General features: G+C 43.1%; 2 protein-coding genes across 5 annotated transcripts; both read left to right on the forward strand.

Annotated features, from left to right (window-relative positions):
* The first annotated feature begins 357 nt into the window (after positions 1 to 357).
* atp6v0e2 (ATPase H+ transporting V0 subunit e2) lies at positions 358 to 3,912 on the forward strand. Its single transcript, XM_087802937.1, has 4 exons — positions 358 to 543; positions 1,003 to 1,050; positions 1,303 to 1,402; positions 1,766 to 3,912. Exons 1-3 carry the CDS (start codon positions 440 to 442, stop codon positions 1,394 to 1,396), a joined length of 246 nt encoding a protein of 81 aa, XP_087659063.1. The 5' UTR covers positions 358 to 439; the 3' UTR covers positions 1,397 to 1,402; positions 1,766 to 3,912.
* Positions 3,913 to 5,571: 1,659 nt separating this feature from the next.
* On the forward strand, positions 5,572 to 16,800 carry LOC148089099 (uncharacterized). 4 transcript variants are annotated; one of them, XM_087802973.1, is made up of 10 exons: positions 5,572 to 6,134; positions 9,313 to 9,376; positions 9,438 to 9,500; positions 9,564 to 9,680; positions 9,751 to 10,504; positions 10,946 to 11,119; positions 11,177 to 11,366; positions 12,127 to 12,200; positions 12,792 to 12,920; positions 13,045 to 16,800. In XM_087802973.1, exons 3-10 carry the CDS (start codon positions 9,492 to 9,494, stop codon positions 13,158 to 13,160), a joined length of 1,563 nt encoding a protein of 520 aa, XP_087659099.1. In that variant the 5' UTR covers positions 5,572 to 6,134; positions 9,313 to 9,376; positions 9,438 to 9,491; the 3' UTR covers positions 13,161 to 16,800. The 4 variants fall into 4 exon arrangements, with proteins under 4 accessions (XP_087659099.1, XP_087659091.1, XP_087659075.1 ...); XM_087802957.1 differs by having other exon boundaries at positions 5,632 to 5,710; positions 5,811 to 6,134; positions 9,313 to 9,500; XM_087802965.1 differs by having other exon boundaries at positions 5,574 to 6,138; positions 9,318 to 9,500.
* The last annotated feature ends 58 nt before the right edge of the window (positions 16,801 to 16,858 follow it).

Below are 16,858 nucleotides of genomic sequence, written 5' to 3' on the forward strand. Positions count from 1 at the left end.
TACATCCTTACTTAAAATGTACTTTTTGGATATGAATTTGGATCTTGATCTATATTATTTTCAATACCACATTGTAATAATGTTTTTTGTTCGAAACTTTTACTTTTTACTCACATTGACAATTAAACCAATACAAATTCCCAAATGGATATTTTTAAATTATTGTTTTATTAATGTATTTAGTAATTTCCCTCATGATCGACAGCTCAACATCTTCTTGGCACTCAAGCGGTCCATGATCCTGATCGACACCAGGCTCCTCCAATCAGAGATCATATTTGGTTTCTCTCGTCCAATCACAAGCCACGCTCGCTTAGATGGGCGGGGCTATTGCTGAACAGACGGGAGGATAAGAAATAGGCCATCGATGCTCCGTGATTCTCACCAGAGTCATTTACGTTAATCTTCCGTTTTTCTCGGCACGTCCTGGACCAGAACCATGGTGTCTCACTCCCTCGCCCTACCGATGATCTGCTTCACCACCTTGTGGGCGCTGGTGGGGGTCGTAGCCCCGTTTTTAGTGCCCAAAGGACCGAACAGAGGGTAAGTGTTTTGACCTATTTGTTGTATTAACGATGCAAACACTCGATTAAAAATACACTCGTTCCTTTGAAAGACTCGATTCATTCATATGTGTGTGAGTGATGGCGGACGGATGCGTCATTCTGCGTCCACCGTATCATCCGAGAACCACCATCTTTCGCCTCCAAAATTGAGGTCCCAGAATCAATAAGATTTCAAAATTATTTTACACTTTACAACGACGACTTTCTTGTGAAAACCCCCTGAAAAATTCAATTTATTAGCTGCGAGGGGAAGATTTGTGATTAGTCCTGAAACCGGAAATGCTTACTTACTGTCAAAATAAAAGCGGAAATCAGTTTTCGCAAAGACACTGATTTTTAAATTCGAATTATTGTATTTTAAAAACGTCGTATGTTAAAGTGAGGAATGTGTCATATACACGAATTGACCTTTGTGTGACTTCCTTCTCTTCCTCAGTGTGATCGTCACCAGCTTGATCCTCACCGCCGTCTGCTGCTACCTGTTGTGAGTGTTTATCTTTTCAATGGCTGCGTTTGTGAGAAGACCATAAATCCCATCATGACTCGGTTTCCTCAGATGTTGAAGTGTCAGAAATAAACCTGCATGATCAATGTGATTAACTTTTCTACCACTTGAGGGAGCACCCACTCTGTCTGCGAGAAAAACGATAGAAAAAAAAACATCTTCAATATACTGGTTAGAATCTTCTTTTTTGTCATGTGGTTCAGACTGTGTTGTTGTTGTGTTTCCCTCCAGCTGGTTGATAGCGATCCTGGCACAGACCAACCCTCTGTTTGGACCGCAGCTGAAGAATGAGACTATCTGGTACCTGCGATACTTCTGGGAGTAAAACACGGTGAGTTGTCGATTGACTTATGTTCAAGTTGTTCAAACACTACAAATGTTCAGCATTAAAAACAAAGCTGAAACACAAGACCATATGCAAAGAGACAAAATAAACAATTCCACACCCATAAAACAGTGCGAGGAGAGAAGAGATTGTTTAACTTTCACATGAGGAAGTTAAACAATCTGATCTCTTTGTACTCAAGCAACTTGGACATCCATGGGTTTGACTGACACTGGTATTCCATGAGTCAGATAAACTTCATGTCTTAAACCTGGAGCCACAATAAGCTTTGTACAAATACGTATTTTAATTTCATGATGGTTGTTTGGATCAAAGGCTTTCCACCTGACGTCTGTTCTTTTGTTTCAGACTCTCGTCGACACAAATAGTGTCCTGAGGTCTGATGGCGGAGATACATGGTTCTCCGTGAGAGTTACTCCTGCAGCTCTCAAAAAAGTGCAATCTGTCCATACTTTGGTTTCTGTGGTTCAACTGTGAATTAGTATTTATTTTATAGACGCTGAAGTTTGACGCTCGTAAATACCTCAGCGTGCATGTGACACGTTACATAACTCTTATTGTGTGTGATGTAAGATTGAGTGTGTGTGTGTATGTGTGTGCTCTCTGTTAACAAATTCTCCCTCGTTCTGTCCTGCTCTCCCTTCTATCTATCATGCTCCCTCTTTATCATAAACTCCTAAAATCTCTTGTTCTTTTTCACCCATTTAGACTCTCAAAAATAATATTTTGGGCCTGATCCAGACAATCTTGGAACTGAATCGATCACTATCAGAGTTGACGCCTAAACGTAGCTAAACCGATCATTTTTAGAACATTTTTGAACCTTTTCTATCCATTTTGGTCCAGAACCCTCAATGGTTTGGAATGTCTTTGGCTCGGCAAGTCTTCACTTGAAGACCTGACTCAGCCTTGTAGATGCAGACAAGTCTGGACCACTTTCACATCGTGGAGATTTGGGTCAAACGAGTGTAGACCAGGTATAGACTTGGAGACACAAGGACCTTCATCTGAACCACATCAACGTCATTTGCACTTGCATGTCTTCATGTTATCGGTGAAGTCCTTGTGTGTATAAACGTGTTGTTACCAGATGGAGAGGCTCTTGTTGAACGGCTGTCATTAACAACCCGGATGGACTGTTGAGCAAGCATGTCAGTCCAGTGACACATCACATGGTCGGGCTGTGAAGAGGTTCTGTCAGCGACGACTGTCCACGATGGTAACCTCCGGAAAGCCATTTGTTAACAATAATTACACTTCAGGGCACAGTGGTCGTTGTTTTTTAAGTAAAAAACTTGTTTTGTCTCTCAAGTTCGTATAGAAAGTCTCATGTTAAGTTAGAGAAAAGTCAAAATGGCGAATCAGAGGAATCAGATTGTATTCTATTTTAAGTGAAAATATAAGATTAAAAAACATTCGGTCACTGCTGTCTGGAAGAGAATTTGGAAAGTGCAAGGTTTTCCTGTTTTTGAATCTCTACCAGACGCTTAGCCAAGTACAAGGACTGTTGTTGCTCAACACGGAGGGCGTGATGATGACCTTTACCTTGAACCACTGCAAATATCTTTGGTAATAATTAGCTCAATCACACGGAGGGTGATGGTGGTGAAATTAAATCAGCTAACACAACATACAGTTGGGGAAGATTTCATTGTTTGTGAAGACAGAAAAGTGGAAGATCAGATGACCTTCTTGGCTGGTGTAATTATGGTATTTATATATAGACCTAGGGAAAACCAAAACCTGGAGAGCACATGCCGCCGCCACCTCAGCGGACTTCCTGTGCCCCTGATTCCTGTCCCCCGTGTCTGTCTCCCTGCAACCTCTCTCTTTAAAACTACTTTGCTTCAGCCAAAAAGAATCAAAATCAAAATACAGCTACTTTTTAGAAAGACCAAATTGCGTTGTATCCTTTCCTCAAGCCCTCCCTCGTTGAGGTGACGGCATCTGACATGGTGCGACTCCAGCGTTCTGTTCTTCCTCTTGAAAGCATTCGGCGTCAACTGAGCTCTGATTCGTGCATTTTACTTCTGCAGTTGGACATATGAATCACAAGGCTTGATTTACTTTGTGTAGACAACGGGTCAATCTGAGCGACATCAGCCCATGATAAACATGTAGAATTTAAAACCACTGGCCTTGTGTATTCCACGCTAAACAATCAATCAGTCCACAACTCCAGATGTTCTTGAAGAGCTAAAGCCATCCGCCCTCCTCCGTGTTGATGCCTTTAGCTACTCAAGGCTAGAGAAAGTAGCTGCATCTCAAAGGCTTATTCTTCCTATTAAACTGGATTTACACTCAATTTAGGATCTTCTCACACTTGACAAACCTCTCCCATATGTTCTTGCCCATACTTCCCTCTCTGCTTCTGGCTCTGTCACCATGAGCACATGAAGTGAAAATCCCTGATGTAACTGTGTGACTGTGTTTGTGTTGAAGTCAGTTGTGATGTCAGTTTGTGGAAAAACTCAATAAAACTATTGTTGACTATTGGACTGATTGTTTTCTCTTAAACAGGCACTTTCTAAAGTGTAAAGTCATTTCTTGTCAGATTGTTTTTTTTAATTTTTTTTTAATGGCAGCTATTATTTCTAGTCACACCGTCTTCTGAACCTGTGATTTTTATAAAGCCAAGCTTTACTGTTGGGATATGAGCTGCAATAGTTCTACCGCTTTCTTTGGGTTTTATAAACGGTCAAAAATAGAGTAAATCAGGCCTTGTGGACGCTAACACTAGCTTCCATTTCTATTATTCATGCTTAAGTTCAGTTGTTTATTTCAGACAAATGATTTGCGTTTAGACAATTCTTACCCGGTTATATTTATGAATCTGGTGTCTCTCAAGTTAACCTATTATAACGAAATTTAAAAAGGTCAACATTTGAATTTAATAAAAATGAACAAAAGTAAATATTTGTTGTTGTCTTGTCTAATAATTATTCATAGATAATTCCCAATTTTTAAAACTACATTTTCAATATTGCATCATTAAATGAGTATAATTTATTTAAAAGTCCATCCTGTGATTTTCCATACTTTATTAATGCTTAGGTGCTCTTGCTCTTTCAAGGACGCTTCTCCTGGTATTTAGGTTTTTTAAACTGTAATACAACGTGAAGGTTGTTAAAACTGAACGGTATACTTGATAGCTAAGCTATTTGCTAACAATTTTGGTCAAACTTTGTATATTTTAAAGACTACCATATTATTACTAAACATGTAATGTTGGGAAATTTATTAATATTCTGTCTCTGATGTGTTGAAAAGGTGCCTGCTCTCAAAACATCAATATGAATAAATTCATGCCTTTGTTACATGATGTAAATGTCTAGAAACTAAAAAAACTTTTCAGAAAATGCAAAGTAGAAATTACCCTTTTTTTTGGTAAAATGATGCTGTTCGAATCAGATGCTCTGGAGTTTGAGCAACAATAACATTTGATAACGAACCACAACAACAAAAGTTATAAACAAGTAATAATATTCACTCAATGTGTGATTAAAAAAAAGAAGTGTTGAAGTTATTTAATAAACTTATTTGGGCCAATAGTTTTCCAACTTCTTTCATTTCATCGCCCCGTCTTAACCGAGTTTCCAGAGAGACCGCTGTACGGCTCCTCTAGGCCCCACTAACTCGCCCACAGAGCCGTCGCCCCAGAGCTCGGAGGCCCTGCAGAGGTCACCGGGTTCATAGTTTCGCTTCTCTCGTTGTCCTTAAAGACAGGTCGCATGGCCCCGCCCCTCTGACGACGCCGTGTTTTTCAAACAAACTATTTCCGCTCGCAGTCGCGTGTAGCCGTATTTCACCCGGAAACATGGATAATACATTTCACAATAAAAGCAGACCGCTAACCCAAATGAGTAACGTGTTAAGCTTAGATTCAATTGTTTTATTCGTCAGTTCAGAGTCCAATAAAGCTATTTAAGAACTAGCACACACTATACCGTTTAAATGGCTGACTTCTCGCAGAAAGACGCAGCTGTAGACAATACATGGATAAGATGAACAAGAACTGACACCCTTTTCCTTTAAAGTGTTCCGTTCTCTCATCGTATATGAAGACGTCTTGTTTCAGCCCTGAAAAAAAGACGGCTATAAATAAAAGTTATTCGGCTACATTCTATCCTACGCTTTTTTTTTAATTTTTATTCAGAAGGTCGTTGCCCGGATGTTGCTCGTTCCTGCCGCTTCTTGACGCGTTCGTCTCGGAGCTGGTGAACTTGAATGCCTCCCACCTCTCCGTGACACTTCCTCCTTCTTCCTCAGGTGTGTTTACTACTCACTTTACAGGTGAGAATATGACCCCCCCCTCCTTTATACACACCAGGTCTCCTCCATGTACACCAAACACTTCAACATATTCTTCATCTTAATCCGTTTCCTCTGGTAGTCAATGAAGGAGGAGAGCGGGGGCTCCTCTGTCCCACGGCCGTCTCCGGACTCCTCCTGGTCCTCCTGGTCCTCCACAAACAAACAAACAAACGTCTTCTCGGCGCAAACTCACTTCCTGGTCGAGGCTCGAGCGACCCGCGCGCCTCTGCCGCTCCTGCCGCCTGCCGCTGCTGCGACCCGCGGGGCTCAGACAGGAGAGGCCGACATTTTAGCCCCGGTCCAGAGGCGCCTTCCCCCCGAGAGGACATCCGAGGACACGCGAGGAGGCGAGCGGCGCTCCGTGGGAAACACGCACCCACGCACACACCCCAACAAAAAAAAGGCAAGTTCCCGACAGACGAGCGAGGACTAAAGTACTTGAGATGACTTGGTTAAAATGGCCACTTTCACGTGGAGCGGACAGAAACTCGGGTCTGGTTCGGATGTGAACTTTTATTCCGGGTCCATTTGAAGCTAACGTTCTCATTAGCATAATAAAAGTCTGGTGTGGAGCTAGAGATGCTTCTGTGTTCACGGTGGTTCCGAGAGTCAGGCCCGCGACACGGATTCTGCTCCAGTTTGCTGCTTTTGTGCGGGTGTTTTTGGTGAATTTAGGGATTATGGTGGATTATAATTTCGGGGCCTATAACGTGTCCACCTGCAGGTGGACCATCAGAAGCCCCCAAAAACTCGCTCTTGGGTTTCATTCCACACAAGTTGAACATTGAATAAAGTCGGTAAAGCAGGGAGGTTCGGGAGCCACATGTGCGGGAATATTTTGGGATTAACTATTCATGTTGGACATCCGGTGGCAGTGCCAGCTGCGCCCGCTTCATTGTTGTCTGTGCCGGAGAGGATCCGCGTCTCTCGACTCTCGGGGCTCCACGTCCGCGGTAAGAATCGTCGTTTATTCAGAAGCAGAAATGTGCGTTTTTTTTGTTTTTCTACCGTTGAGGGTCTGGTTTTAAGGAAGCGCGGCGGCTCGGCTCTCGTGCCATGCGGGGACTCTGCCACCATGGCACCCTTCTGTCCTCCGCTGCAGCCGCCAGTCCCCTCCAGATGTGCGGGTTCACAGCACCGCTGTGTGTCCCCCCGACACGAGGGCTAAACCTGCCCGGCGCGGACGGAGGGAGGCGCGGACGGAAGGACCGGGCCACTTGTGCTCTGTAACGGGAACGAGTTGCAAGGACACGGGGAGGAGACGCTCCGGAGCCCAGCCGCCTCTGACCGCGTTTTATCTTGTCTTTAATAGTCAAGTTTACAACAGACAACAACAGTCGCCTTTACCCACAGAAACCCCTTCCTTCGCTGAATTCGGGTTGATTTAATTCGGGTAATTGGCCTCCCAGACACCCCCCCCCCCCACTGATGCTGCTGCCCGGGCTCCCCTGCTCTGTTCTCGGCCACACTCGCAGCCATCAGCGCTGGATGTCAGACCCCCCTCATCCTCTCACCCCTGACACCTCAGGATGACGAGGTTTCACGGATTCTGACCTCTTTCGTCTAGTCCAGCATGATTTGCAGATTCCTCCAGACGTTTAAACTTCATATTCTGAAATGCATGCACAGGTTTTTGTCAAATTACATAACTTTTATTTTTAAAAACATCAAAAGATGGAAATCTGCGGAGTCATCCTCAGTTGCTGTTACATGGATGGAGAGCCTCCACAACATCCGCTTAATTTCATATAATATGTATGTTTTTCAGTTTTCTAAGCAAACATCTTTTTTTTTAATTTTTTTTTTAAAGTGATTCCAAAAGGCTCCCTGGACTATTGTTTCACCAGAGACTCGAGAGCAGTTGTTAAATTCTACTCATGTTTTTTAAGGCTTCAGATTATTTAGTAATCTGTTGAGTTATTGTAGACTAAAGGCGCCTGCGATTAAAAAAACAAGATTTTATTTGTTCTGGCTTTTCCTTGATTTTCTGGAACTCCTGTTGTGTTATCAGTTTTATCTTGACCTTTAAAGTATATACTTTATTGAATATTGTTTTGATTGTTTAAGCGCTTTGTGACCCTGGTCTGGAAAAGCGCTATACAATTACAAATAAAAATTACTTACTTACTTACTTCCTCTCTGTGTAGCATGTTATTCTTTAAACTTCTGCTAAAAAACAAGCTCAAAGTACAGACTTGTTTTTTTTTCTGGAATAACTCCTCATGTTAAGGTGTGACGATAAGAGAAACATTACAAATAAGCAGTATTTATTTGGATGTTTTTGAGTGTATTTTTGATCGGAGATTTTCATTCTAAAATGAACATACCATTTTTTTCCCCTACGACTTTAAGGGTTGGAATTATCTTTAGAGAAATCTGTTCCTTTTTAGTCGACATGAGAGTGAGTAGAAAATGAGTAAAGTTTAAATATTTGAAACTTTGACTTTAACAACTTAACCATTGTTTGGAAATGTGGGACCGTGGATGTCTCACATATTTTGTTACATCCTCAATCAGTAACCATTTTTTTTAAGTTTCTGTTTCAACATTGCACATTTTTGTTTTCATTGAAACTATCCAGTTGGAACTTTTCACTGTTTAAATTTTTGGCGAAAGCTTGAGATTGGTTTCCCATTTTTAAAATGTACATTTCGTTGTTTGTTTCTTTGGCCCTTTTCCTCACTGGAAATGTTAAACTTTTGAATTGTTTTATTCTGTTTACACAACCGTTCACCTACAGACAATAGAAAGTTATCACCTCTATGATAAACACCGGACTGCCTGGTGCTAACATGCTAACACGTAGAGAACAATCTTCACACAGAAAGGCTGGAAAAAATGCAGGATTTAGAAAAAAAAACATTTTGCAATTTTGATCATGAAAAAAAAAGAAAAAGAAGTTTATAATTTTGTAACTGTCTTTTAAAAGTTATTCTAAATGTGTGTTTGTGGTTGGGCCTGCAGGAAGATTGTCAGTCTTGTCTGTTCAAACAGGCCATTTGTTTTGATGTGTGTGTCTGTGCATGTGTGTGTCAGTGGCTGACTGGGTGAGCTAGTTTTCCATGCTGCGTGCCAAAGCAGTGCTGGTTTCCTCATCCTGTGTGTGTGTGTGTGTGTGTGTGTGTGTGTGTGTGTGTGTGTGTGTGTGTGTGTGTGTGTGTGTGTGTTGCTCCTAGTTTCATCATGTGTGATGGTTCCTTAATGGAAGTCAAATTGTGTGTGTGCGAGAGGGTTTCAGGTTTTTGTTAGCAGCCAATGTGATGATGTCACAGGTGGAGTGTAGAGCAGGTGGGTGGAGTCAAAGAAGCGGATTAATGAGAACACCATAGTAGTCTTGCCTACTTTCTCTCAGACTCATTTTGTGGTGGTGATGACGCAAGGGTTTCTCTTTTTCCTCCTGATGCCCCTCACCAGGCCTGTTGACTCAGTGATGGGGCTTTACACGTCCATGTAATGCTGGAGACTTCCAGGTTATCATTCTACTTCTGACGCCATTATTTTCATTGAGAATTTGCGTTGAGGTCAAAATAAACGATAATCCCCTTCCTACAGATCTAACTTCCTGTCTCTTGTCCCTGCAGGCGAGAGGCTAGCTGCGACATGTGAAGCTCTGTGACCTCTGACCCCTCCTTGCCCTCAAAATAGGTCAGAGAATTGAGCTTGGCTTTGACCTCTCCATCATCCTCACCTCTCTGAATCCCTGCAGCCAAATTCTTGTGAACTCGCGGTGCGACCACGACGCCCCCCTCCTGCCTCGGGCATGCCTCAGGTAAAACTCCTGCCTCAGACCTTCTGAGGGATCTCATCTTTTAACGCGCGTTTGTCTGCTCAGCCGGGTATGAATGGGATGGAGCCTGCTTTTGGCGAGGCCTACGTGGGCCACAGGACTCTGCTAAGCACATACCCTCTGGCCATGTCACCACAAGGGGGCAGGACAGAGTACGACCAGGTGAGTCTTTGTCCCAATGTAATGCCCAGTTCAACGAGGTCGCGGTTACATCATGTCTGCCTTCCTTCAGGGTGTCCTCCTCATGTTGGGCTCGCCAGCATCGCCGCGGAAACGGCCTTTCGAGCTCCTGAGCGACCTGGTGGACGACGGGGGTCTGGGCGAGGACCTGCACCCAGAGCGCTGGGATGTGTCCGCACTGGACGAGATGGCCCGCTACACAAAACTGGGCGTGGGAGGAGAGCTGCTGGCCTGCTCTGAAGACACGGTGCTTATGTGTCGTTTGGGGCGTGGTCGCGAGGAGCAGCAGGAGAATCTGGAGACGAGCAAGTCGGTGCCCCCGGGATCTCTTGTGGACCAGGAGATCCTAGCGAGTGGTACTACAACAGTAGTAATAGATAAATCACAAACATCTGGAGACGGGGGGTGCGGTGGGATGGATCGGAGAGGCACGGTGGAGGTCTATCAGGTGGCACAGGACCAGGAAGCAGCCTTTGCCGCCAGTCTTGCCATGGAGCACTGCAGTGAGGAACACAACTACTCCCTATGTCAAGGAGGTCAGCCTAGTCAGGAGATCCAGATCCCTGAGGTACCGGCGGACCACCCGGATGCCCAGGTGAGAGTGGTGGAGGAGATCCTTGGAGAAGACGAGGACGGAGTGGATGAGGAGGCCTGTGGCGGGGAGGAGGAGGAAGAGGAGCAAGAGGAGGAGGAGGCCCGTGAGGAAGAGGAAGAAGATGAAGAAGAAGAAGAGGAGGAGGAAGAGGTTGGAGCAGAGGAGACTGCAGTGGAGGAGGAACTTTATAGCTCCTCCGAATTTGAATGTGGTGAGATTTGACACATGCATATAGTTAAGTAGTGGAAATTCAGACTTTATTAACTCGGATTAAGATGAAAAGGCTTAAATTGAAAGCAGATTAGATGGATTAGTGAATGCAAAAACAACAAGGACTGCGGACAAGGGTCAAACCAACCTATTACAACCGAGTGTGTAAACGTTCATGTGTGATCTTTGCTTCAGCGATCATCTCATTGGGTCTGAGTGCATGTGCAGAGATGCTGGACTGGTTGTAATTTGCTGGTGTGTGTTAGAAACTCTCGGTGAACCCTGAACCTTTTATTTGATTAAATATAATGTTCTGTGAGAAATGATCACGTCACTTCCTGTTTGCGCTTTATGATGACCAACAGGAAGTGACTCAACAGCCACAGTCAGAGTTTTGATGTTGACAAGATTTGAGATTCCATACGTTCCTTTTTTTCTGCAGATGTGGAGGCCGAGCCTTCCCAGCTACCTGGGGAGCGACCTGCTAAGCGGCGCTGTTTTTGGGAGTACCGCCGTTGTAGAGAGTCGTCCAGCAAAAAAAAAATAGGGGGCGACGTACGCTGGTCACTTTCCTGGAGCTCCAGTACGCTGCCGAGCACACTGTACCGGAGAGAAGGTTGACACACACGCGCACACAAACCACAGCATAGAGACTGACTCTAGTTGTTTGCAGGTAAAAAAGGTCGACGTAAGGCTCGGAAAACCGATGCCAGCGACTTGACTCCAAACCCTCAGAAGCTCCACAACATTGGTGAGCAGATGCAGAAACTAAACGCCGCCATCGACGGGATGGGTCCAGTCAACGAGCTCCCTGCCGTAGCCAGAGCCCGATCTCGCAAGGAGAAAAACAAATTGGCGTCCAGGTACAACCGATTGTTTGTCATGCACCAACCGTCACGACTCCCACTTCCTGTTTCTCTTCAAGGATTTCGCTCAATCGCTTCCGTAACCGTTACTTCTCTTCCTGAAATTGCATCAGGACAAGAAAGGAAATTAGAACCACGGCGGTGGAATGGAGAGGGTCATGAAGAGTTCAGAAGCAAAGGAGGGAGGGGGGAGGAGGGGCTTATTTTGGAAAAGGATTATGGGAATATTTTGGGATGAAGCATACGAGACACTCTCAGGTCTCGAGGGAGCGTTGGAGACTCGGCTGTGACAGAGTTCATCCTTACATTCCATATGCAGGAATTTATGTTTCCGCTGTTTCACGTCCGACTTGATTGGGGAGAAGAAAAAAAAAAGTATACACATTCAGTCGCCATTTTTTTTACACTTCTTAATGTTTATATATATATATATAATCTAAAGTACAAAATAATGATTTTCAATGTCTTGTAAAATATGTTTTAGGTCTAGGATGAAAGCAAAGTAATGTAGGCAAAATTGTATTTAACAATGATTAAAATTTTACAGAAGAAAGTTGTAGAATAAACCAAATCAGACATTTTCACTCAAACCTATGAATATTTAAAAAAAAAATAAACAAGACTTGGTGAAACAAAATAAAAAATCTGAATAAAACCTTTTATATATTATTTTAAAGAAGCAACGGATACAACTCTCAACTTTTTTTTTTTTTGTTTTTGTGTGTGTGTGTGTGTGTGTGTGTTTTTTTTTTTTTAGAGCCTGTCGGCTGAAGAAAAAAGCTCAGCACGAAGCCAACAAGATCAAACTCTGGGGCCTCAACCAGGAGTACGGTCAGTACAGAGCCAGTACCAAGTTCTTCTTTCAGTCTGTCATAGAGGTAGATGAGTTCAGTTTCTTTCTTTTCACCAGAACTTCTTTTGTACAGTTTTCTTTTCTCTCCAACATTCCGTACATTCCCCAAAGTTTCAGTATTGAGTTTTTCTTCAGTGTGGCGAGAAACCGAAACTGCAGGCACGCACAGACACTTTACTTTTTTTTTATTACGCTTCCATGCTTCATTTCTTTTTTACTGTTTTTCATTTCCAACCATGTTGAATTTTTATGATTCAAAAAAATGAAAAACTGAGCATTTTCAAATGAAGTTTATCATTTAAAAATTAAATGTGGCTAAGATTCTCAAATAGAGACATTAGTTGAACGAAGAAATAAATCTGTTCAGACAACGAAAATGTTAGTTTTGTGACTCGAAAAAGGAATGTTTAACCATTGGGCTTCTCCTTGACAAAATTCTTATCTTCATTGCATGGATGTTGAAAAGCCTGATTAGATTTTCAAGTTGAATTAAACCTTTAAAGTGATTCTCTTTTTTCTAGGTGTATTTGTTGACATTTGTCCTAAGTTGTCGAGTCATGTGTGTGCAGAGAACCTGCTGGGGGCGCTACTGAAGATCAAGGAGGTGATCCGGCAGAAGGTGGAAGGCAGCGAGGAGGACGACGTGGATGAGCGCGGTATGACGCAGCGCCTCCAGGACATCCTTCGACAGTCGGACGGTCAGTGTGGAACATGTTTTCCTCGCCTCGGATCAGTTACATTTGGTGACGTTTTGATTGAGATCGTTGAGATCAGAGGCCAACAGCAACAACCAGCTTGTCTAGACTCTTTCTCTGCCCGCAGGTCCCCTCGTCGCCGGGCGGACTAAGGACTTCGTGCAGAGGATCCTGGCAGCCAGCGCAGGAGGTCAGCTCCAGAGCAGAGACGCCCCGAGGGAGAAGGACGAGGCGGTCAACTAGACCGACCCGGAGTCCCTCCCTCCCATCCCCCTTCTTCTGCCGCGCATCTTCACTCTCACAGAAGTAAGATAGGGCGGTGATGGGGAGGAGGAGGCCAAATGACACTCCGACAGCATCCCTCCTCGGATCAGAGCTGCTTCTGTGTGTGTTTGTGTGTGTGCGTGCGTGTGTGTGTGTGTGCGTGTGTGTGTGTAGAGCTTCCTCTGTGTGTTGTATCGTTTCCCATCGTGCCTCTAATAGACATTGCACTGTTTAGTAGGTTATAGCTGTTGAGGGGGCGCAGTGATGGTGTGGGGGGTTGCACATTAAAAAGGGGAGGGTCGCAGCTACAGGAGATGCAGCCATGTTTTACCGAGGACGATTCCTTAAAGTAACACTGTGTAAATGAAGCTGATGATGTCGACGAAGCAGTGGGTAGTTTTAGCAAGTATGCTAATGCTGAATACCAGTTAGCTCGTATGCTAATACACGTGCGAGAAAACTTGCTAATAGTCGTACTAGAACACCTGTTGGCATATATCCTTATGAACATGCCAGGACATGTGCTTACACTAATGCTAGAATACTCGTCATCACATGTGCTAATGCTCATTCTAAAAATATTTAAGATTCTTCGAGAGGATTGTCAGCAACAAATGCCATTGCTATGGCAACACTGCTATTTTTTTTTTCTTTCTTTCTCCAAGTCTTTTTTTCAGGCCTCAGAGGGTGTTTATCCGAAAGTTCTTGCAGCTTTAATGTCTGGTCGGCAAAGTGCACCTTAAACCCACACTGACCAAAGATTCTACTGAACCACTCGAGCACCAAACAATGCGGACGCCAACCCCACGTTGTCACGGCGACCAAACGGACGATGGGCGTTGTTGCACTACTGTTGCCGAGAGCCGCACACTGGCAGGAGGACGCGTCCCCACCGCCCTCCTCCCGGTTAATTGTGGCGGCTTTAAAAGGGACGTGACCCCCCCCCCCCCACTCCCCTGCCGTGCCCCTCCGACCCCCCCCTTGAATATGTAGCGCACCTTTCTCAAAGACGAAACTAGTAGAATCACTCCAGATATAGAGAACAGCTTCAAGTGTGTTTTTCTTTCATCTTTTCCTTGTCAATGCTACGCAGATTGCCTACGCCACATGTCTGACAGACGAGCATATTGATCTTTGAGTCGGGTCACTACGTCCCGAAGGTTTAATGGAAAGAAAAACAAAAAAATGTACAACACTGACATTGTTTCGAGGACATGTTCATCTTAAGCCAAAGTCACAGATTCTGCTATGTACTCTTCTCATCTGATTTGTTAGCATATATGCTAAGACACATGCGCTCTTAAAGAGTCATTTTTCTTCCATCGAAGCATAATTTTGTCCATCTTTGTTCTGGAACATTCACTGTGAAATCTGTGAGCAATATATTGGAGTAATAGTTTGCGATATTGGTTAGTAATTACGAACACTCGACGAATTGTGTGCATTTGTCCGCGCGATGGCTGGCACTGCAGTTCTAACTTTTCAACTGTAGCCTTTTTCTCCTGAGGTCCGAAGCTGCAGACCGGCTTGTCCGAGGTCTCTAAATATTGTCGGACAATTAAGTTCCTTTATATATTGCACTGTGGTGAAACGACTAGCACCTTCGCAAGACGACTTTGTATCCGAGAACGACAAAACTCCTTTTGCAAGCTTTTTTTCTTTTCTTTTTTTATATAAATTGTTCCTGACAGGCGTTAACACAAGTTCAGAAACGACTGGCTCGCCGGGAGAAAATTTGCTAGCTCTGTTACAATGTCCTGTGAAACACAATCACACATTTACAACATGTACACGGCGCTAAAAGGGCAAACACACGACAACCATTTAACCAGTTGTTACACTAACTTGATGGTTTTTTTTCAAGGCCGCATAATCTTTTTTGTAATTGTTGCATCTGCTAGTGTTGTATAGCTTAACATATGTTGATTATGAAAACTTGCTCTCTGTACCACACCAGGCTTTCTCCAGTCACTCACATGAAACATTGGCTGGCCTCACATTTACTCGTTCTAAATTTGACGACACGATTCACTATTTCACAAACACTGCTATCACATTGTGTTACAAACACGCCTTTTGAAGTGATGGTTCCTAGAAAATACCAATTTATTTTTTACTCACCCTAAGTCGACTAATGTTGGGATTATTTTCTGACTTCTGTTTTTTTTTTTTTTTTTTCTTGTTCCAAAAAAGACACTTAAAAACATCTAAATACCTCCATACGGCTCGTCTGTAACTTCCATCTTGTATTGAAGCCTCTACATGAGGAACTGTTCTGAAAAAACTAACCTTAGTCTGTATTTTAGATTTGTTTGTTGCGGAAGTTATCGGCCTTCTAATGAGGAAAGACTTCAGGCAGGAACTCAAACACATTGCTCCAACAAAAGTGCAAGATTTAGGCTTTAGTTCTAGTAGAGTCGGCTAAAAACAACCTTAAAACATTGATTAGTCGTGTTTTTTCAGAACGGTTCGTCATGTCGAAGCTTCAATACAAGATGGACGTTAGAGACGAGCAATATTTGTTTGTTTTTCAGTGTCTTTTTGAAGACTATGATGAAGACAACTGAGCTCCAGTCGCTACATTAAAATGAACAAACTTTTTTACCTAGAACTCTGAAAAGGAACAGATTACTCTGAAAAGAATCCCAACATAAGTCGACATGAGGTCGAGTAGAAAATATGCAAAGTTTGGGTGAAATATAACTTTAACAAACACAAAGCAAATCTGGCAAATGGTGTCATCTGACCATGAGGTTGGAAGCAATTTTGTGGTTTCTCATTTGGGAGGAAAGTTTGGCTCTGAATACATTCCGTAGTGTTCGCAGATGACGCAGATAGGTTCAAGATGAAAATGTTTTTTGTCGTATTATCAAAACTTTGTCATCCAACATCCGTCTTTTGTGTGGTTTAAAGATTTGCCTTTGTACCAAAAAAACATCAGATGTTGGATCTATTAAGGCATTCTACCACCCCCGACCTTGGTTGACCAACATGTATACCCCTACTCTAGCATCTCAGTACCATTGCTGCACATCCAGTCAGTATCCATCTTTTAGAAATGTACTATAACTGTCCCTATGATTCAGTTTTTAAATTACTGAAGACCAAAGAAGGAAAAAAAAAAAACCAAACTGTTTTGCAAAAGTTAGCTAGTTGAGTTGTTGTTGTTGCAGGAAAAGTGGTCTTTTAAAAGGGTTTATTTATTTTTTTTCCCCGTACAATATTCAACAGCAGGAAGCTAGAAACAGCCAGTGATCCTCCCTAAATCGAGCCAGTCGTTTCTGCTGCCATCATGTGTCCATGTGGCTAGAAAGTCAAAAAGTCGTGCACGCTTACTTGCTGGATTTGACGACCGAAATGCGAAAAACATTCCATGATGTCGTGTTCGCAAAATCTTGCCTCGTCTGTAGCCACGCTCGACCTTTAACTGTTAATGTCAGTGAAAACCTTTAATCGACTCAGAGTGAGAAACCACACACACACAAAAAAAAAAAATCAAAATAAGTGCCGTAAAATAGAAGCTTGATATTTGTTCTTTCGGTGTGAGTACTGTAAACCTGTACATGTATATTTTAATATTTATATGCAGCTGTTGTATTAAAGTATATTTTTTAAAATACATGTCTGATTTATTTCTTTTTTTAACTTGACCTACTTGACCTTAACCTACTAAAAAT

The sequence above is a fragment of the Callionymus lyra genome, chromosome 1, assembly GCF_982586985.1.
Source record: "Callionymus lyra chromosome 1, fCalLyr1.hap1.1, whole genome shotgun sequence".
NCBI lineage: Eukaryota > Metazoa > Chordata > Actinopteri > Syngnathiformes > Callionymidae > Callionymus > Callionymus lyra.

Bases quoted from the DNA above. Each gene is read 5' to 3' on its own strand.
- atp6v0e2 (XM_087802937.1), top strand. From the start codon at position 440: ATGGTGTCTCACTCCCTCGCCCTACCGATGATCTGCTTCACCACCTTG. The intron at 544-1,002 runs GTAAGTGTTTTG...TCTCTTCCTCAG, and splicing joins CCCAAAGGACCGAACAGAGG to TGTGATCGTCACCAGCTTGA. The intron at 1,051-1,302 runs GTGAGTGTTTAT...GTTTCCCTCCAG, and splicing joins GCCGTCTGCTGCTACCTGTT to CTGGTTGATAGCGATCCTGG.
- LOC148089099 (XM_087802973.1), top strand. The intron at 9,681-9,750 runs GTGAGTCTTTGT...GCCTTCCTTCAG, and splicing joins GCAGGACAGAGTACGACCAG to GGTGTCCTCCTCATGTTGGG. The intron at 12,201-12,791 runs GTCAGTACAGAG...ATGTGTGTGCAG, and splicing joins GGGCCTCAACCAGGAGTACG to AGAACCTGCTGGGGGCGCTA.